The sequence below is a fragment of the Paramisgurnus dabryanus genome, chromosome 21, assembly GCF_030506205.2.
Source record: "Paramisgurnus dabryanus chromosome 21, PD_genome_1.1, whole genome shotgun sequence".
Classification (NCBI taxonomy): domain Eukaryota; kingdom Metazoa; phylum Chordata; class Actinopteri; order Cypriniformes; family Cobitidae; genus Paramisgurnus; species Paramisgurnus dabryanus.
Genome location: NC_133357.1, coordinates 31,475,937 through 31,498,897, shown reverse-complemented (window position 1 = coordinate 31,498,897; position 22,961 = coordinate 31,475,937). Strand labels below are relative to the sequence as shown.

The following is a 22,961-nucleotide window of genomic DNA, read 5'->3' as shown; positions in this document are numbered from 1 at the left end:
ACACTTCTGGAACTTTTAATGAGATCGGCTTCTATAACTCGATAAAACCAAAATAGACCTTTGTGACAATAAACACCAGAGGTGGGTTGACAACCACAGAGAGGTAGTAGTCATATTAAAATGTATCCCATGTGCACGTTTCAATGTGGAGGTAGTTTTTTAATGTTTGAGGCTGTTTTTCTTATAGAGGACCTAGACAAAGGATACATCTGTCTGCCAGAAAGCATAAAATTTATTTAGTTTTAACCTTTAAATATTAACATATATTTCAGGAGCAACAAATACATTTCTTTTTTTCAACCCAAACAGCAAAAAAAAAAAAAAAAAATCTTGGCCAAAACACAAAGGTTTGTATAAAATATATAAAATATAAAATGTATACATATGTATATAATATAAAATTATAAGTATATATTTTGCAGTTGAATATGTATTTTATTTTTAACTTTTTTACTTTTGTTATACACTGGTTTGTAACATACAAAGTTTTTCCTTCAATGTGACGTAAAGATAAAAATATTTTAATAATATATTTTAAAATATAAAAAATGCTTAATATATATTGGTTAAAAAATACATTTTTGTAAACATTTTTCAAAATATATTTCAGTACATATATATTTTTTGCCATTATTGTATATTTAAAAATATATTTGAATAGCAGAGCTTCAATTGAGTGGCCTAGCTGGGTTCTTATTTTATATTGTTGAACCATAGAAGACATTACCTACTTTATTTATTTATTACTAAATTAGTATTTTAGTTTTATAAATTATTTTACATAGAGTGATGCCTTTATTTGCGCTCGCAGTGATCGAAGTAATTCGTCTTTGTCGCCCTCCTGCGCTCGTGAGAGTTTGACCCCTTGATTACGTCACTGGAGTCAATGACGTAGTGCATCATGGCTGCGCCCCACTCCACCATGAAATTCTGGAAACCCGGTAAAATTCACACCACATCCAACCTAAACACGCTTTGTTATAATCTGTTTGTATATCTGTTTTAGTATTTTACTAATGTACACTAAATGCATGGTCTAGCACTGGTGTCGTTTATCGTGCAGATAACATATTGATTATTACTGTTCGCTACTGCAGCAGGCACGAGCATAACATGAAAATCACGTGCCTTATGCATCATATTACAGTATGTTAACACACAAAAACACGAGTAATACACTTTCATTGACTAGAAGTACACGATCTGCTTTAGGACCATTGTTCTCTCTCAACCGGTGCAGAATTGACCAAAAACCCGCTGAATCTCACGACTTTCAATGAAGTTAATGCTTATAACATTGTTTTGAGAAGTACTGATGTAAATGTCCGTGGATAAATGGTTGATGTGTGGTTTTCACAGGCTCTGAGGCTCCTGGTGTGTGTGAGGAGAGGGATCTGTCCACGGAGACCACTGGCTCTCCCATCGTTTTTAACCCACACACTGCTCTCTCCATAGAGAAACAGAGGCAGAGACTGCCAGTTTTTAAGGTACCACCTGCAAAATTGTGCAAAATACAGATAAATATCAAAGAGAAATATTGACTAGGATACTTTAGAAAATCTGATGTTATACTGTGCTGTGTATGGCATTATAGGGCAGGGCACTAATACAGATTTAAACCTAGTGAGTTTGTCTATTTTTATTTAAAAAAAAAAAGAACTCTCATACAGTAGGTGTGTAACTGGTCACTGTAGAGAAAACTCCTAATGTCATGACTCAAGCTCATAGATCGAAATAGATGCGATTAAAGTGTTTACCTGCCTCTTTTTTGCAATTAAATTCGACATACGTCACGTTTCACGTGCTGCGCAGATTGAATGACAAATTGCATCAAAGTTTTACAAGAGCATGGGATATTTTTCCATATGACTACTAAATCTTATATATTGTGCCTTTTAATGGAATAACATAACATGATATGACAAGATATTGCATGGAACTTGGCATTACTCTTGCAGACCAAAATTGTTATACAAGTCAAAAAACATATAAAATAAGTTTTATTGCTTAGTTGAGTTTGTAATTTTTATTTTGATTGCGCTTTTCACAATTATTTGTTTCACAACAGCATTACAGAACATCCTGTTTTAACTCATAAAGAGTTAATGTAGTTGTTGTAATACATCTTAGATTTGGGAAATGGTTCCCGCAACTTGTAAACCATCTGTAAACTGATTGTGTTTTGGGGGTTGTTTGTGTTTTGGGGGTTGTTTAAATTGCAAACAAGATAAACTTTCCTTAACAAGACATAGATCTACTTTCACCCCACCGAAAATAATGTCATGCAGAAAGCTAAGGGAAGTAGTGCTACCATACCAAATTTGCCAGGGTATACAGAAAAGTGGAATGAGAAAATTAGGAAATTTGTGACCCCCAGTAATTGAATTTGACAAATGTTTTTGTTGTTTAATGTAACACAATCTGGCACACTTCAGCATGGTTTATTTTACATTAAGAGTAAATTATTCTGCATTTATGAATGCTGTTTTTGTATCCAGCACAGAAACAATATCCTCTATCTGGTGGAAAGCTTCCAGACTGTGGTGATTGTTGGAGAAACTGGATCTGGAAAAAGCACACAGATTCCACAGGTCTGTCCAAAGTCCTCAGCCAATCAGAGACTAGAGTGTTCCGGAATCATCCAATGGCAACCTTGAGAAATGATTACAAAACAAACAGTTTGTCATTGATAAATTCTTGTAAAAGTTCATAGAGATTATCCATCAGTCATTTAATGCAGGTTTTTTTTTGATAGTATTTGTTGGAGGCAGGATGGGCCGCAGAAGGGAAAGTAATTGGTGTTACTCAACCTCGACGTGTGGCAGCAACGTCTGTATGTATTTTTATTCCTCCCTAAAATCTTTGATGAGCATGAACATGGTTGCTGCATGTGTGTAAATGTCTGCATATGTACAGGTGGCTGGTCGTGTAGCAGAGGAGAGAGGGGCGTTTCTTGGGCATGAAGTGGGCTACACCATCAGATTTGATGACTGCTCTGACCCTCATGCTACACGTATAAAAGTAGGCATTATTGATTTTTTATTATCACAGATTATTGCACATTTATTTCATTTATTGGTAACTTTTAGTAAATCTTCGTTCGGGAGATCTGAGAGAAACTGCGAATTGCTGTTGAAACTTGTAGGGTTGTTTGAGGTGCCAACGTGTATTTTTGTATGAAAGACTTAGTAAGCCATTTATTTTTGTAAGCTAATTTAAGTCATTTAAAAATCTGCACATTGTGCATTTGAAGGAATATTTTGATTCAAATAAAAAGTAAAATGAAAGATCAACATTTCTCAAAAGTCTTTCTTTACTTACCATCATGCCACTTCAGGTCTGTTTGACTTGTATGTGAAATATAAAGTGAAATTTAGAAGAATATCTTGGGACTCATTACCATTAAAGTACGCCACCAGTCAAAAGTTTTTGAAAGGGTAATGTTTACTATGATGTTAAAAATCATTTAATGTAAAGGTGTATGGTTAAATGCTTGAAATTACTTTTGTAGACAAAAATATATATGTGCCAGGCAGATTAACTTTATTTTAGAAGAAATGTTTATTTTTAAAAGATTATTTTTTAAATAGATGACTTAGACTGAAAATTTAAGGAAAAGCAGCCAATAAGAGCCTGGAGTAAATGTAAACGCCTTCAGGAAAATTCATCCTAAGGTGAAACTTCAGGAAGCATCATGATAAAATGACACTAGTACGGTTTAGCAATTTCTAGTCTAGGCAAAGAGTGACTGCATTTCAGATGATAAAAACAGTTTTGATTTATTTTGGATGCTTTTAGTCACCAACATAATTCCCACAGTTACATTTGTGTTATGACATAGTTTGGATGGGTTTATTTTTATTCTGTAATGTAGAAAAAATATAAATAAAGAACGAGTGAGTGTTCTTAAACCATTGACCGGTAGTGTATATTAAAGCTTACCATCAGTCCTCATATTAATGAATTAGTACAGCAGGTATTATCCTGTACACAGCTTGAAATGATTATTTACCCTAAGCTTTAAATCAGAGTTTGTATCTTAATTGTCATCTGTATGTCAGTTTCTGACAGATGGGATGTTAGTTCGGGAGATGATGTCTGACCCTCTGTTGAAGAAATACAGGTAAAACATAGCAGTGATGATCTACAATCTTTAATTTATTGATTTCTATTATCCTAATATTAATGAATTAGCAATATTTGCTCCCTGAAAATTTTATGGGATTTTTAAAGGGCCATAACTGTGTAAACACAAAGCCTGGTGTCCATTTATGCCAAATACTTTAAGAGGTCATGAACTGGCTTATTTTATTATTGTGTACTGTTCTCTGTAGTCCACAAATAGCGTTAGAAAGGTTTTTACATTTAAAACATCATAATAAGTCCATCCAGAAAAACGAAAAATTTCATTGCATAAAATTGCATAAATATAACGCATATTCCATCACGTTTTTTAAGAGGACTGCATAATAAGTAAGTTAGTAGTTGTAGTGCTAGGTTTTTTAAAACACTGTGTTTTTGTGGATGTGCTGCATGGAAGATGTGAAAGTAACCGTCACTGCTATTATTGGGTAACAGTGTTGTATATGTAAATGCCCCCATCTGTGCATTTGCACATTGTAATTATTTCAAAAGGTGTAGATAAGTCTTTCGCATTATTACGATGTCACAGTCACACACTTTTCAAAACCTTGATTTAAATAAAAGCTGTTTTTGAAATAACAAGGAAGTGTTGAGTTTTAATACTTGCAGGATATTTTATTTTGTAACAACCTGTCAAAAGATCAAGGAGAATTCTCAGTTCACGACCCTTTAAAGGGATAGTTCGGCCAAAAATGATATTAAACCTACGTTTCACTCAGCCCCAAAACATCCGAGATGCAAATGTAAAGTTACAGGGTCCACTCCTTCAAGTCCAAAAAATGTGGATCTATCCTTCACAACATAAATTAAAACGGCTCCAGGATGATAAACAAAGGCGTTCTGACAGTAATCCACGCCATTTTGTTGTAGAAATATCCATATTTAAAACTTTATAAACTGCGTACTCTTTCATCCTGAATGCCGACGCGACTAAGACTAAACGTTAAAACTTGTTAAATATGGATATTTCTACTACAGCACCGCACGGATTACCCCCAGAAGGCCTTTGTTTATCACCGGGGAGCTGTTTGAATTTATTTTGTGAAGGACGGATTCACATTTTTTGGACTTGATTAAAAGATCCAAGACATTTTCTCAAATAACTGAAAATGTGTTTGTCTGCCAAATGATGGACATGTGCATCTCGGACGGGTTGGGGGTGAGTAAATCATGGGTTTAATATCATTTTTGGCCGAACTATCCCTTTAAGCTTATGAAAGTAATCACATTCTTATATCATTATAATTTTATATTATTAATCATTGTTAAGTAGGTTTATTTTGTTCCACTGTCCCTCAGAAACTTTAATCTGAAAAGTTCCAGCTATTATGTAAGGAATAATTGATGACAGGCAGCCAGGCTGTTGAATTTTTTGACAGTAGTGCACACCCAAGGTGGCAATGTGGCAAAATACAGAGTGGAGTGCTGTTACACATAATGCCAGGTGTGTGCATTATTTTCAAATAAGGATCGGAGTGAATTATTCTGCTTTTAACACGGTTACCACAGAAATTGCTAAGACATTGCTCTGCTGGTTATTTTAAAGGGGATATATCATGTAAATCTAACGTTTTCCATTTTTAAGTGCTGTATATCAGTCCCGAGTGCTTGTATTAATCTAGAAAATGTAATAAGGTAACCCAGTAACTTATCATCCCTGTGGTGTAATCATAATTAATGCTTAGGCTGCACCAGTACCTCTCCACCTATAGCTATAACCTGAATCATCATTACCACCTGTAACTAATATTATGGCATATTCAGATATTGGTGTTGTTTTATGCAGTGTGTTAATGTTGGATGAGGCTCATGAGAGAACGCTTTACACTGACATTGCCATTGGGCTTCTTAAGAAGGTTAGAGTTCATTTCTTGTATTTTCACATATGAGCATTGTAGTGTATTTTTCCCTCATCGATTTCTCTCGTGTTTATGCTACAGATTCAGAAGAAGCGTAGAGATCTGCGATTGATTGTAGCCTCGGCCACCCTGGATGCCAAGGTAAGTCTGGACCGTGAGTCTCTGAGAGAGAATAAAAGATGAAAATGTTCAATAACCTTTTCTCTGAGAAGCTTTCAGATTAAGTTTTTATTTCACTCTATTTGTCACGGTGATCTTACCATTTTATCACGTGAAGCAAAGTAAACATGGTAAAATCACTGCATGGCTTTATGTTGTTTGTCGCTTTCACAATTTATTAACAAGATCAAGGCAAATTTGATTCCTAATGTAACTACCCATTTAAACTGTTGCGGTGTTCATTCACAATGTTTCTAGATTATTGTGCAGAGTGATCAGATGCATTTTAAATAATTGCACAAAGCTTCATTTGCCAAAAAAGTCAATTGGCGTACATCAGCAGATGAATTGGTCTGGTTGATTCACCCTTTTATCACTACACTTTTAGACCGTGTTCACACTGTCAGTCCAAATCCGATTTTGGTGCATATTCAAATGGAATCCAATCACATTTAGAATGTGTGAACGGACAAAAACAAAAATTCTGACTTCATTACCATACAAACAGTGCAGATAATCCAGAACACGGCAGAACGCTGACAGTGTGAGCAAGGTTTTATTTGTGTGGTCTGTGTGTGTGTGTTGGAATTGCTTATATTATCCACAACTAATACAGTTAAGTTTCTGACAGAAATTTCAAGATTTCTTCAACCTAAATGAGTCTGGAGACCCAAGCAAAGACACATGTGCCATTTTGACTGTTGAGGGCCGAACTTTTCCTGTGGATATTTTTTACACTGTCAGGTGTGTGTAAACTTTGTACTTAGAAACCCCTTGTTTTATACAGAAATAAACTATCTGGCTAAAAATATGTTGCATAATCTAATATTGTGAAATGGTTTTACACCATGGTTGTTATGTGATACATATTTTATATGTGGGTCAGAAATGATATGGGGTGTTTGTTGTTTTGAAAGTTTAGTAATTGTGCTTCTTTTGACATTCATCCTCAGTTTGCCTATATTTAATCATTTGAACTAGTTCTTTCATTTAGTTTTAAAATGTTAAGGGGAATTTGTATATTTGCCTATAGAATGCATAGAGTGTGTCACATAAGACTCACATTAATTTCCTATGTTCCTATAAACTATGTTGTGAACTATGTTGTAACTAAAAATACTTAATCATTCAAATCTGTTATACTTCAGTATCTTCAGTCACCCTTTGTAGAATTAGCTGAAATGTTCACTTGGCATTTTTTACAAAACAGAATCCTGACCATCACCCTGCGATGCTTTTTTAAACAGTATTGAAGAAGTTCCTGTCTATTCTGCCATAGATAGCATTGGTAATGAAAGAAATTAAAGTTATTGTTAATCACAGTTATTGCCTTTTAAGATCATAAGAAATGTCAGTCGACGTTTAGCTTTTAACCAATACTCTATGTAATTATCTATGTGTTCAACATCATATATGTCATATTTACGTTCATTTATTTAGCAGACGCTTTTGTCCAAATACACTTAAAAACAATAAAGCATTTAGTTTTTTTTATTAAAGGAATAGTTAACCCCATGATTTACTCACAATCAAGCCATCATCATCAATGTATGCGATGATCTTTTTTAAGACTAATACAATCTGTTATATTAAAAAATATCTAATGTTTTCTCTCCAGTCCTGTCCCGGACTATGTGAAGGCTACTGTTGAAACTGTGCTAAAAATTCATGAGACAGAGGATGATGGTGATGTGTTAGCATTTCTCACAGGACAGGTATGTACTATACTGTTACAACAGACTGACATATAAAATAGTTTTGTAGACACATTAGTATTAGTCAGTCCTTGCTTATATTTTATCTCTGCTACTGAAAGCATCTGTCTTTAACCGTATATTAAGCTGATATTTGACTGATCACAAAAAAAGTATTCCCAGTCTTTTAGGTAACAGTCTGTGAGAGACATCCTTGAGCACTTCTAGTGTTTTATCGACTCTTAATTTTTTAATCTTATCACCCATCATGAGAAAATTATGTTGAAAAAGTACTGAACTCTAAATTATAAAGTATAAAGTGGTTTGTTTATTATTATTTGCTTTTGCTAATGTAGCTGTAAATTAAAATGTTAACCATTTGATTGGTTGTATGTTCAGGAAGAGGTGGAGAAGGTGGTGTCCATGCTCCAGGAACAGGCCCGAACTCTGTCCCGCTACGGTATGAAGAAGCATCTATGTGTGCTGCCTATGTACGCTGGGCTGCCTTATAAAGAACAGATGAGAGTGTTTGAGAGGCTGCCCCCTACTGTCAGAAAGGTAAAGTGCTCACACTGTAATATAGGAGGCTGTTTACATTTGGTATTAAAGGTTCCCTTCCTTTGTCGTTTTTATTCTTTTATACTGTTTTCTGAGGTCTACTCATGACGTTTGCATGGTTTTTACATCCAAAAACATCAAAAGCAATAATTAATAGGCCATTTTGTATCCTGGTTTTGAAGCTTGTTAGAGAAATTATCCGTTTTGATGGGCACACATTTTATCATAAACCCTTTCGACACACACACGGGTGTCTTTTATTGTAAACACACGCACGCACGCACGCACGCACGCACGCACGCACGCACACACACACACACACACACACACACACACACACGGGTGTCTTTTATTGTAAACACACACACACACACACACACACACACACACACACACACACACACACACACACACACACGTGTCTTTTACATAAACCCTTTCCAGAGGTGGAAAGTAACGAATTACATTTACTCACATTACTGTAATTGAGTAGTTTTTTTTTGTACTTTTACTTTTTTGAATAGTTTTTAAAATCTGTACTTTTACTTAAGTATGTTTTGTTTAAAGTATTGTACTTCGCTACATTTTAAATCATATCCGTTACTGAGTAAAAAAATATTTAAAAAAGCAAGGTGAAATGGACGCGCAACGGATGATTGATGGGCGGGGGAACGCGCAAAACGAACCATGGAGACGGATGAGACAGGCGCGCAATGCAGACCCGCCTCAGTTCAAATTTTGTGAAAGAAACCCCTTGTCATATTTAAGCGACCACTTTCCACTGACGTGAAGCGAGTGTTTCATTCCTATGAAAGGTAGGATTCATGCTCTCGAAATTGCAGACCGGGTTTTTACCGCTCATTTGCACGACACGTTTTTAATACCATGCGCATTATCTTCCGAGGTCGAGCAACTTCGCGTCAAGTCAAACACAACTTCAGAACGTCCTCGAGAATGCGCAGGTCATTAGACATTGAGAGAGAGAGAGAGAGAGAGAGAGAGAGAAGAATAAAGGTCTGACATCAGGTACCCAGGTCATGGAAGCTAGAAGACAATAAACGTGTCAAAAGTATATAGCCATGGCACTCATCTCATTATATGCTCATTTAAAGTATATATAGTTTAATAAAATAATGTATGTTACCAGCAATACATCAATTACTATACCTTACTATAGTGATTGTATTTACCAGCTGCTGACCACCTTCAAAAGTGCATAACTCACATGTAAAAATCATTAAACAATTCCATGAATGTTTCTTAGTTTAAAAAAGCTATTAACTTTTTGCTATTGCACTTTAATTGTAAAGATGTTCAAAAACAACTAGTTTGAGATTTATATTCCCTTGTCGTTTTTGAACTATACTAGAATCATCCACCTCTCCCCGCTGTTAAAAAAGTAACTTTTACTCTGAGTAAAGTTAAAATGACTTACTTGATTTTACTTTTACTTAAGTAGATTTTTAGACCAGTAACTTTACTTTTACTTGAGTAAAATATTTTATTACTTTTTCCACCTCTGACCCTTTCGACACGCGTGTAGCAGCGTGCGCACAAACACACGCATGTGTCTTTTATCATAAACCCTTTCAACGTGTGTGCAGCATGACTTTGCGTCCCTCGGAAGAGAAGTCACCGGCCGCCACTGTGACACATAGTACTTAAGTGTTTTACTCACATAAGCTGCGCCATTCTGTCCGGATCCAATATTGATGGAGGAGCATTGCTTTTTAATCGCAGTCTCTCTTCAAATACACCGTTCTTTTGAACATCCAAACATGTAGCAACTGTTATGATTCTCTCAATGAAAAACAATGGCCCGAATACGGTGTGGTTGACATTTAGTCAAACTTGCTGTAACTTGTTACGAAAACTCACTGAACTAGACGTATTATGTGGGACCTAACACATATCAAAAAATACAAGAAAAAACGGTTTTATGTGGAAGGGCCTCTTTAAGATGTGTTTTCGTCGATGAGATCACAAGTGAACGAGAGACACATTCTGTTTACACCTGGCATTTAAATCTGTCTCTTTTGTCCACTTTTGACCGCTTCTGTCCTGATTAATTTGAGGGGTGGTCTGTGGAGACTGTGGGCGAGTCTCTCTGCTGTCATTTAAACGCGAGCGGGAGTACTGCTGTGTTTAAATGGACGCATACTAATATTATGTCAGAGTCCGCTGCTTGTGTTGTAAGTAAACATGCTGCACACTGTTTTGTACATAAATATGTTCGAGCTTTATTTGATGTTTCAGCGCAATTGATGAAATAAGCTTATGCAACTTTCACATGCACGCAAAAGGAAACTAATGAAAGACGCAAAAAGCAGCCGCTTTAGTTTTATCAATGAAAGCCTAAAGATAGCTCTGTACACTGTGTGTTCGCGCCAGAAGTCAGAAAAGACGTAAAACATTGTGTTCAGTACCTCAGACAGTCAGTGATGGTTTGGGGTGTCATGTCATCTGCTGGTGTTGGTCACTGTGAGGTCCAAGGTCAACGCAGCTATATATCAGGAAGTTTTAGAGCACTTCATGCTTCCTGCTGCTGACCAACTTTATGGAGATGCAGATTTCATTTTCCAACAGGACTTGGCACTTGCCCACAGTGCCAAAGCTACCAGTACCTGGTTTAAGGACCATGGGATCCCTGTTCTTAATTGCCCAGCAAACTCGCCTGACCTTAACCCCATAGAAAATCATAGAAAAATACTATCAGAGCAACCTGGGCTCTCATAACACCTGAGCAGTGCCACAGACTGATTGACTCTCCATGCCATGCCGCATTGCTGCAGTAATTCAGGCAAAAGGAGCCCTAACTAAGTATTGAGTGCTGTACATGCTCATACTTTTCAGTTAGCCAAGATTTCTAAAAATCCTTTCTTTTTATTGGTCTTAATTCTAAATTTCTGAGATACTGAATTTGGGATTTTCCTTAGTTATCAGTTATAATAATCAAAATTAAAATAAACATTTGAAATAAACATTTGAAATATATCACTATGTGTGTAATGAATGAATTAGGGAAATAAATCAACTTTTTGATGATATTCTAATTATATGACCAGCGCCTGTATATAGCGTTAAACCCTGAATAATATTAAACATATTAATAAACCCACAGAAATAAACCCATGTTTTTTTTTTATCAAATGTAACGTTCTGTTATTTTCTTTCAGGTGGTGGTTGCAACAAATATAGCTGAGACGTCCATTACCATTAACGGCATTGTATTTGTGATTGACTGTGCATTTGTGAAGCTGAGAGCGTATAATCCTCGAACGGCCATTGAGTCACTGATTGTAACCCCCATCTCTAAAGCCTCCGCCTGTCAGAGAGCAGGAAGAGCCGGACGCAACCGTGCAGGGAAGTGTTTCCGTCTCTACACAGGTACTCTTTTATCATATAAATATGCAATTTTGATGCAATTTTTAAAAACTACAATATTATTATTATAAGATTGACAGATTAAAATAGATAAATGCTAAAACTAGATGAAAAGACTGTACAACACTATACCCTACTATAATTTACAAAACTACACTCACACATGTAATGAAATATACATAAATTAACTTAAGTACTAGTTGTATTTTGCTGCTTGAACTCAAATTCAAGAGTTTAATTGGAAGAGACATTTTAGTTTTGTTCTGCTTTACTTTATTTTGCTAAATTACTAGGGGTGTAAATCGGACAGCTCATTACGATGTGATACAAGATCGATTTTCTCCACCAGCGATGCGATCAACCGCTTCTTCGATTTGATTAATTTATCGATATTGTAATAATTTACCTATGCAGCCAAAATATGTAACATGAACGTTTATTTAAACTCTTTGAAGTGGCACAATCTCTGTCCCAATTGGAACATTTACAACAACAAACTAACAAAAATATACTTTAATATACTGAAATTTATACTGAAATTTTGCATGGACAATATCATCTGCAGTCTCTTCCGCTTTCGCATTCACTTGCTGACACTAGCAGACCAAAATAAACAAAAATGTGCGCTTTGGTGGAAATGCGTAGATGAGCGTTACTTCAAGGACTGAGGACGTGGAGTGAGCATCATATTGATATTTTAAGTGTGGCATTGATGCGTCGTATCGCTAGAAATATAATCAATGTATTGATCCATATCCATGTAATGATACACCCCTATAAAAAAACTACTGTATTATGCTATATTGTTCTGTACTGTATTATAGATCATAGTGGCAAACTTCCTAATCTTGCCTTTTCACTCTTTTCCTTTTATCCTTTGTGTCTGGTTGGCTATTTTAGAGGAGGATTTTGAGAAGTTGCCCGCGTCTACAGTGCCAGAGATGCAACGCTCTAACCTGGCTCCAGTCATCCTGCAGCTAAAAGCTCTCGGCATTGACAACGTTCTGCGATTCAGCTTTTTGTCTGTGAGTTTTTGTCTGTTGTGTGTGATATAAAAGTCTGTCAGCTGTCTATCTGTGTTTCACTATTATGTTTCTAAGCCTCCGCCGGCCCAGTCCATGGTTCAAGCTCTGGAGCTGCTCTACGCTCTTGGAGGTACTGTAAAAGGACGCCTCTGTTTTCTTCACAATTTTATCATTTTAAGTTGATGATGTTAAGCTCTTGACCTCACAGGTCTGGATCAGTATGGGCGTCTCACTGACCCAATGGGCATACGCATGGCTGAGTTTCCCCTCAGCCCCATGTTTGCCAAGATGCTACTGGAATCGGGAAACTTCGGCTGCTCAAAAGAGATCGTCACTATAGGGGCCATGATGCAAATTCAAAACATTTTCACGGTGCCACACAGTCAGAAAAAATCAGCTGTACGCAGTTTCACATTTCAACTTTGCTATTTAACCGTTTATAAACCAGATTACATTATTTGTACCAAGCAGACCATTATTTCTACTTAGTTTTGCTTTACATACCAAAAAGATGTGGTCTCTGTGGTTGCTTGACACAGTATTTCTGTCTTTGTTTTAATTTTTGTAATGTTAGGCACGTGAACACAGAAAGTTTGCTGTGGCCGAGGGTGATCATCTTACCATGCTGAATGTTTATGAGGCCTTCATTAAGGTAATGGCATTCAAATGTTATCTATTTTAAATAAATAATTTCCTTAGCAGTCATACTTATAATTTTTTTGCCTGGTTGCCAATAAAACTGGCATATTAAGTATAAACCGATCTGCTCGTTTAAAGCATTTTGGATCGTCACCAAAAGTTGAATTTATTGTAAGATAAAGCCTGATATACTTGACAAACCTAATGAAATTTGTTCATGTTTGTCTGTCTTGCAGCATCAAAAGAGTTCCCAGTGGTGTCAGGATCATTTCCTGAACTACAAAGGTCTCATGCGTGCCGTGATAGTGCGAGAACAGCTGCGACACCTGCTCAATAAGTTTAAGGTGCCTCGAACATCCAGTGAAGGTCAGTTGTCATTTCTTTGTTCTGTATGAAATATTGGTTAAACTGTTTTGTATTATCAAGGGGGAGGGCAGAGTCCAGAGAGGGGGAACAATTACTTCCAATTATGAGTTATAATCGGGCCCAAACAGAATTTGCGCCTGCAGGTTTCCGCTGAAAACTCAGATTTAAAGTCGCCATGAAATGGAAGTAGCCATTTTCTTGTTTTCACTGTGGTGACGTGTAGGGCTGTGACGATAACCGCGTCACCGCATCACCGCAGTAATGAGATGACAACCGCGGTGCTGAGGTCATCATCGTCATCACCGCACTTTTTTATATTTTCATTATTTATTTATTTTGCTGGTGAAAGTAACAGAAGTCATATTCTGTATGATATGAACTATACACAAAAGTCATTGTTAATCATAATTTACTGTCTCCCATCCTGTGTTCAGGGCTTCTAGAGAAAAAAACAGCTTTCCGCGCAAAGGGGAGTGATTAAACATATATAGGGGTTTATTATTATGCGCCTGTCTGATTATTGTTATTTAATCACTTAGTTTCAGTACTTGGTGTCTACAGAAAATGTTCAACTAAATACACACAAATAGCCTACTGTCACGGGCGCAATCTTCTTAAACATGAAGCCATTACTTAAAGCGCGTCATGCCCAGGTGCTCTGATATTAATTGCATGCCATGGAACCGTACCAACTCACTCACTGCGCGAATAACTAAATCTCAAGTGCATCTCACAGCCACGCGCATTACATTATTCAGGTGCAAGAAGGTGTCCGGGCAGAATGAAATGCGCGTTGGTGATGACAAGAATAGCATAATTATTTAAAACTATAATGGGCAAACATGCCAACTATAGTTATGAAGGCTAGCGCGGTCGGCTGTAGACCTATATGCAAGGCCGCCTTAATGCACGGGCTTACCTGGGCTGAAGCCCAGGGGCCTCCCAAGTTCAAGGGCCTCCCAAGTTTGCGTTCATGATGAGCTGAAAAGGTCATATTGTTTTGTAACTTGTCAGGTTTTCTGTCAATCACTCTAATTGAACGTTACATGGCTGCTGATTGGTCCGATTGGTCCGTGAAATAAAATGTCAGACGTAACATATTTTTTATTCCGCGTAATGAAATTAAGTGCGCGTTGTCAACTTGACATTCATGCACGTTAGACTGAGTATGACAGAGAAACAGGAAATAATCCACCAACAAATAAAAGAGTAATTTCTGAAATTTCATAATAAGCACTAGTGAGGTGCAGGTCTCTCTCTCTTTCGTGCGCGCGCTCGCTCGTTCGCTCTCTCTGTGCTCGTGCAGCTGTCTGAGTCTCTGGCATGCAGAAGTCTCTCCAAAAGTGCACAAGAAACTGTGCCGCTAAATTAAGAAAGGAGTTCCCGCACATAATGCTGTTAGTTGTTATAAAGTTTAAGTTTACTCGCGTTTATATCAGTGACGCGTGCGCAGCTAGAGCGATGTAGTTTGACGCGACGTTAGCTCACAGTACATACATCTGTTGGTTTAGAAAGACGAGAAAGAGACGCAACGGTAAAGGTGCAAGTCTAAGAAAGTAAAGAGCGACAAGACCATCTCAAATGATCATCCCCTGATAGCACCATTATAATCTCATTATCTAAAGATCTTAAATACAGGTATGTTCCCTGTCTGTCTTGTGCATATTCATACTTGGTCGTTTTACATGCTTATGTATGCATAAATACTAAATACAATGCATACTATATCTTCAATAGCCTACAAAATAAATAACTGATTAAAAAACAAGATTCTGTCTATAAAGACTTATCTTTTGTTATCATTAATGCATTTAACAAGATTCTGTCTATAAAGACTTATCTTTTGTTATCATTAATGCATTTTTACTTTAAAACTAACTTTAACTTATTATATTTTTAAAACTGTGGTGAGCATTTAAGTATGAGTGGCAATTTTCTGCAAATTTGTATATTCCAAAAACTATATAAATATAAAGCTTATAAACATATATACTTTCACACATTTTGGTTTTATTATCACCACATGTTGCTGTGTGTGGTTGTTAAATAAAGTGTCTTGTGTTTATGCTCAAGTGGGCTCAGTGATATGTTAATAACAATATTATGGTGTTTTCTGTCTCAAAGAGGGAAAACTCACAGTTGTATGTCTCGAAAGAAACTAATGCATTTTGTGATGTAGATTACCTAGATATTACACTTAAAAAAAAAAAAAAAAATTAGACTATAAATCCTAGGGGGGGCCTACAAAACCTCTTAGCCCCGGGGCCTCACATTAGGTTAAGGCGACCCTGCCTATATGTCTGACTATCGTAGCGAGGAAATGCCACTATCTAAAATCACATCTTGTGATGATTAACTATCATGTGGCGTTTGTCGGACTTGGGAGCACCAAACATACCTTTAGTAAAGCATAAAACTTCAGCCCAGCAACGACAGTTGGAAATCTCCAAGACTTTTGCGAGATGAGCGAAGTACCAAAGGGACAGCACAGCAGTCAGGCAGGTGAGCGCTAACATACTGACAGCGTGACTCACTAATGGTTTAAACTTATTTCTCCAGCTCGGGATAAAAAAACTCTTATTACGTTCTTGATTATGTAAATGGGCAGCAGAAATTTAAAGCATTGATTGGAGTATCTATAAGTTTTGGGCAGTTATTTACGGGATGATGCAATAGGCTATTTCGTTTCGTATCTGCTTTGAAAAATTGTAATGAAACATATTAACTATAGTAACATGAAATAGTATTTATTTTCGATATCTTTTGAGTTTTATATGAATTATGGAACAGTTTTCGTCATTGGTTGTAACCCATTTTGATTGTGCAATAAATTATTTAACGTTTAACCAGTTGCGTTTGGAGGAATGCGTTATATGCACGAAGTGTTACCCGAAAAACACTCTAAAAATGTCTAAAGAAATTGGAATCAAGGTTTTGCTTACAAGAAACAATGTTAAGCTCGACATGTTCTGTCTAGTTTTTTTCTGGTTGCTATTTTATGATATGTATTGTACAAAATGGGTTATAAACAATGACAAAAAATTATATAATTCCTATTACGTTCAAAACATGTATATAAAAAGCTATGGAAATCCATATTATTTCATGTTTTTAATAATAAATAAGAATACTGTTCCCCGATGCTTTGCTGGGGGGTGCGGGGGGGGTCTGGTTTGGGGTCGCTTGGGCTTTGGGGGGTTACTGTTGTGCCGTTAACCGCATAACCGCGTGATTTTTTGATGCTTCACCGCGGTGAGAAAAAAATCCTAACCGTCACAGCCCTAGTGACGTGTATCTGAGTGAAATGGCTTCTGAAATGAAATAAGGTAGGGCTGGACTTGAATTCGTCCATTGAGAACTGTTTGGATCGTTTGGAGTTGGGTCATGTTGCTATTTGCTTATGGCTGAGATATTTTCGCGGACCCCGCCCACCTGCCATACCATATGACCGGAAGTATAGGAAAATCGTTTCCAGGAGGGGAGGAGGTTTGTGTTTTTGATTAAAGATTATGAGGTTTTTGTTTTTATTTCAATTTTATTTTGACTTTAATGCCCGCCATTGACAAGCACACATATCCCGCTCGTGTTTGTGAGCAGTCAGTAACAAGAACTACACAATACCTGCGCATGCTGTTGGCTGTGACCGTTTTTAATGATAGAGAGCACAAACCATTTGATATTTCAGATTAAATAAAACTTATTGCGGAGTTAAGGAGATCTCACTTGACTCTGTCGTCTATGTGACGCGGCACTCAGCACATGATCATTTCAGATCCTTTTTATGGACGAATGCTCTTATTATGTTTAATATCAATTTTACATTGCATTGTAAAAATGATGAAAATTGTAAGGTTATGTTATTTTAAACCCATCTGAGAAGTTATCAAAAATCCCCCCCTCCAAACTAGAGCCCCACCAGTAAAGTATTGGTTTGTTGTTTCGTCAGACCATATTGTCTGTTTAATTTATTGTCGTAACGGTTGTTTTGTCATATATCTGCAGTTACGAGTAATTTCTGATACTGTCATTAGTTTATAGATGATCACATTTACTGTCCCCTTATAAGGTGATCCGGATGTGATACTCAGATGTATCGTGTCAGGATTTTTTGCCAATGCAGCACGCATGCATCACTCCGGCTCTTACAGGTCAGTTCACCCAAACATCCTTTCACGTGAGCTTTAGACCATCTCATTTCTCTATCATTTATCTTCATCACTTGTAGTCATCCAATTCTTAAAGTCATTCTCCAAATTGTTCTTTGCATTTATGAGTATTTTTCTGTTAATTTTGTACATACAAACAGTGTTTTTTGATTGTGTTTGTCACGCACAGGACTCTACGAGATGACAGAGAACTGCACATTCATCCTGACTCTGTGCTTTATGGAGAAAAGCCTCCCAAATGGTACAAACATCTTCAAATTGTGTCTGTGTGTATCATATGAGAAAACGGTGTTTATCTCTGCCATTCAGTATTAACTTGAATATTTTCTCTTGTGATGTGTGTCTGTATCTCAGGGTCGTCTTCAACGAGGTGGTTCAGACCAGCAAGTACTACATGCGTGACGTGACCGCGGTTGAGTCCTCCTGGCTGGTGGAGCTAGCCCCTCACTTTTACAAGCAGGCCAAGGTAAGATGCACCAAACTGACCCTGGGCCTGTGTTAAAAATTATTTTGGGTCGATCTAGAGTCAGGTCTATTCTCTGTCGACTGTACTGAAAGCAGAAGTTTATATGCTGCAGCTCAATGCTTTTTTATTGTTCAGTCAGAACATTTATTAAACTAAATTTTAAAAATGAGAGAAAGAGGAAGAGGGGAGAGAGAGAGAGAGGTGACTGTGATACACATGTGGTAGACTCGTTTCATTCAGCACAGTGTTACCCATACATTGACATTACCACAACAAATAGACAGGTCACACACAAACGCCGTCATTCACCGTCTGTCTGTGGCGCTCCGCTGTGACTCAGAGTTCTGCTTAAAGAGTAACTAAACCCTAAACCAACTTTTTTTAGTTAATGATCTGTAAGAATGATGCTTTATTAGTGCTGTTCATTGATTTTAGTAATTTTTTTGACATTTGGATATAAAGTGGTTCAATACTACAATATATGGTGTAAAAACGTCTGATTGCTGCCCTCTTCAGGTTGAACGGTGGCTACTGCAGTTGAATTTTCCCATTGGATGTTGGGTCCAAAAAATGACTCGTGACGTAGGCAGGTTCAAGCTCACCACGCCCTTGTTACGATCTCACCACACACTTAATACGAGCTTAGTTCGTCCCCTCTGTCTTCGTTGGGATCTGCCCACTTTTCTTGCATTTTTCAAATATTGCCAGTGGGTGGAGTCAGGCTCTGACCAGGGGTTTAGTTACTCTTTAAAATCCGGTAGTCCCACAGAGCAACACCAACATCATTTAATATTGAATGACATTATATTCGGCTCAAATCAATGTTAATATACAAACAGACTTCACTCTAGGCTTTAAGATGAATGGGAAAACATTGCATTAATGAATACCGCAAAAAACATGATTGTTCCACATATTAAATAACATATATATGAAGCAATAACATATTTACCTACAGCATATAGAGCGTATTTGTTAACATAATATTACCTGTTGTTAAATGATCATTGAATGACAGTAAAATCTTAGAAGTAGACTTGGAGCTGATGCATGTGATGTCTTCTGTACTACAGTGTGAGACCGCCTTTAGATAACCACAACCCCCCAGCTGATATTGTTCCTGAAAAACCCACACACCATAGCCATATTTTTCATGCACAAAGAAAGGAAAGAAACCCAATAATATCCAGTTTTAAGGTCTTCACGTTTTACAGCTTTGCCGTCACGGCTATACGCGTGTATAAAAATAAAATGGGGGGGGGGTAATTAGGCTGTTTCTGATTTTTAGCAGGGCATGTCCCCCTCAGGGTCTGTTGTATAGGAACTGTGTTACTTTTAAAGCCCTGCCAAGACTAATATAGGAAAATTTTGGACAACTGTACAACTCAAAAAATAAACAGACTTTTTCTAAATATTTTATGTTATAACCCTTGATTACTTTTATTATAAGCTTGTACTGTAACTAAAGTCTACACTGTTAGTGCTTAACTCTTGAACCCAGAACATAACATTGAAGTTCCAGATTTAGTTTGCTCTAGTTAAATAGTTTTGTTCTGTTGAACTAAAAAAAAAAAAAAACTAAAAACAGCAAGTAAATGCCACTTTTCATGCCTCTTTTCCGCTTTTTTTTTTAGCATGGGTCTCTAAACAGCAAACGGGCCAAAGTCTTCTGATCTGACTACGTCTGTGTCTTCAGGGGTCAGATGAGGCTCTTCCTGAATGAGAAACAGTGCAGAACTCGAACACTTTGGGCAAAAATTCGGTTGTAATATAAGAGGAACACTGTGTTACTTTTGTATGTACAAATGCATATTATAAAGTCATTGTCATCTTTGTTGTTATTACTATTTAATAGCTTTTTGTGAAGGTAGAGAGCTATCGAAGTGACTTGAATCTTTACTCTTTGAGAGTGAAAATTCAAGGTAATAAAATTATATTTTGATGGATAAATGGATGTGGATGGACAAAACCTTACCCTAATTATAATAACCAAATTAATAGCCAATGTTATAACAATAAGCTGTTTTTTATTAACTATTTCCAACCTTCATCGGAGAAATACTGTGTAGCTGAAACGTAGTGGCCTTTTTACCATTATGTGCCAAATATTATAAACCACAGAGCATTTTCTAGTGTATATGGAATGTGCAATTAACCGTAGTTACAGTATAAGCATGTGACGAAAAAGTGCCATTTTTATATTGGTCCTTAAAAATGAGCCTTGTTACACACCTTTAGTCACTGTGTAATATCTTGAAGTTTTTTTCATTCAGTGTAAAGCTTTATTTAGTCATTTCCTAAGGAAAGATTAGCCATGAGACTATAGTTCTTTACATATGGTGAGAGTAAATAGCACAGTGAATGACATATGCCTCAGGGAGGAGTTTATTTAATGCAAAAAAATCACAAAATGGTGCATGGTGTCCCACACTCTCAGAAAAAAGGTACAAGAAGGTAAAAAAGTCACTGAAATGGAAGTCACTGGGGCGGTATTTTTTTTTTTCAAAATGTACCCAAAAGATGAATATTGGTACCTTAAAGGTGCATACTGGTTCCTCAAAGGTACATATCTGTACCAAAATGGTACATATTAGGACTTTTTTAAAAGGGACAACTTTTGTACCGTTTTTCTGAGAGTGCACCTCTGGGTCTGGCATTTGACTGGAGGGCTGAGGAATCAGCCGAGTCTCTGTCACATTAATATTATGTCTTTTTTAACTTGAATGAGGCAAATTATACTGTGATATGTTGGTCCCCTAACTTTATTATTCTCACAAAAACAGAGTTAGAAAGAAAAGTAGATGAAATCTGTTTAAAATATAAAATCTACTTTCAGGGGTTCTTGTTTACCAAACTTTGCCAAATTTCTTCATAACAGTATACATGGATGTGTATATATATATATATATGTGTGTTTATTCAGTTCAGTAGCTTTAAGTACTATATGTTAAGTTTGTTTAAAGATGTAATGATGGAAGAAGATAGATTAGAAATTAGATTCTTGCATGTTCAATGAAGTCTTTAAAGATTGAAAATCTCAAAAGTTTCACATATGTGGAAAATAACGTATTTAAATGTAAAACATGTTATTTGTGCAAAATGTAGTCTTACCCCATTTTTACATTATCCCAATATTCCAATCCAAAGGTCTTTACTGTATATGAGGAAATAAAGTTCATATGAAAATAATTTGCAGTGTTTCATATGGGGATAACTTTTAAATTCCTTTTAATTTTTTAATTGTGTTGTTATGTATAATTTGTTTTAATTGCGGTCAGAGTAAAATGTTTAGTGTAGCATGTTTGTGCAGCCTTATAAAGATTTGAATTGATTCATTTAAATAAGGATGGAGCTTGTCACTACCTTAGTTATAATTTTAAAATGTCATTTCTGTAGACACCATAACTGCAAAAACATGGAAAGTTTCCAAATTTCCAAAGTTGCCAAATTTCTTATTAAAGATTTTTTATAATGTAATATAACCTTCCATGACCACCACATGCTCCAATTCTGGATAGTTGTTATAGTGGCAATCAACTAGTTTATTTAAGCAACATTCACACAGTTAAACAAATAATATAATGGAAATAATAATCACATAATAACTACACATAATTACACCGTTAATTAAATAAAATAATTGAAATGCACAAGGTAATAGAAATATCAGATAAAAACGGCAAATTCCTCAAAATGAATACTGGTTTTTACATTATGCTTAGTTATTACTATATTTTAGTTGTTTAAAATACCACAAATATTTACAATTTGTAAAGCATCAAGGGTATCTGAACTTTACCAGAAGGTGTCACTATTGGCATGCATTGTATAATTGCTCCTTATTAATCATATTAAGACAAACTTGTACTCAAAATCATTTGCCATTTGTGCTTTTGTATGCTTATTGTCAGGACTCAAATAAAAAATACATTTGTGAAATTTCAGACATGATTGAGACATTTGATCGCAATATTTTTATTCACACTTTCTGTAGGCTCTGAGCTGTTGTCGAAAATAATTTATTCTTAAAATATTCCTAAAAATTATTCTTAAAATAATTTTCAAACTCAAAAACGATACCATTATTTTTTATTTAAATTCTTGTAAAATCAGAATACAGATAGTTAAAAAAGTAATTTGATTTGTCAAATAAATGCAAAAGCAACAAAGCTCCATATATGTTAAAAAATTTAGAAAAGAGAGCCTAGTTTTAGTGGTTTGATTGCTGAAAACTTAAAATTTCCTGTATATTAGACATTCTGAATCCACATATAAAAGAATAAAAAAATTACAACATCTGCAGTATTGAAGTAAATTCCTTCTCTGTCAGACACAATAACATTGCATGTTAGGAACATTCAGTAAACATGACACCACCACACAGATTTAAAATCCTTCATAACATTTCACTAAAATTTCACTGTCTATATCTGATAATTTTGTAAAAACTCACACAGACCCTGTGAGGTCTTCAAAGACTTTTGACATCAATGAAAGGTTTC

The 22,961-nt window shown here is 36.0% G+C and overlaps 1 protein-coding gene across 1 annotated transcript; it reads left to right on the top strand.

Moving 5' to 3' along the window:
• Window positions 1–872: 872 nt before the first annotated feature.
• On the top strand, window positions 873–22,318 carry dhx35 (DEAH-box helicase 35). Its single transcript, XM_065286574.2, has 21 exons — window positions 873–941; window positions 1,360–1,487; window positions 2,499–2,591; window positions 2,756–2,833; window positions 2,917–3,021; window positions 4,062–4,123; window positions 5,930–5,999; window positions 6,084–6,143; window positions 6,793–6,905; window positions 7,780–7,876; window positions 8,255–8,413; window positions 11,590–11,800; window positions 12,698–12,822; window positions 12,898–12,952; window positions 13,031–13,221; window positions 13,397–13,474; window positions 13,698–13,827; window positions 17,894–17,975; window positions 18,163–18,234; window positions 18,348–18,459; window positions 20,094–22,318. The coding sequence occupies exons 1-21, from the start codon at window positions 902–904 to the stop codon at window positions 20,130–20,132; spliced, it is 2,100 nt and encodes a 699-aa protein (XP_065142646.1). The 5' UTR covers window positions 873–901; the 3' UTR covers window positions 20,133–22,318.
• Window positions 22,319–22,961: the final 643 nt, after the last annotated feature.

Excerpts from the sequence above, each read along its gene's own strand:
- dhx35 (XM_065286574.2), top strand. The coding sequence starts at position 902 with ATGGCTGCGCCCCACTCCACCATGAAATTCTGGAAACCCG. Across the intron at positions 2,834-2,916 it reads GACGTGTGGCAGCAACGTCT|GTGGCTGGTCGTGTAGCAGA; the intron begins GTATGTATTTTT and ends GCATATGTACAG. Across the intron at positions 6,000-6,083 it reads CCATTGGGCTTCTTAAGAAG|ATTCAGAAGAAGCGTAGAGA; the intron begins GTTAGAGTTCAT and ends TTTATGCTACAG.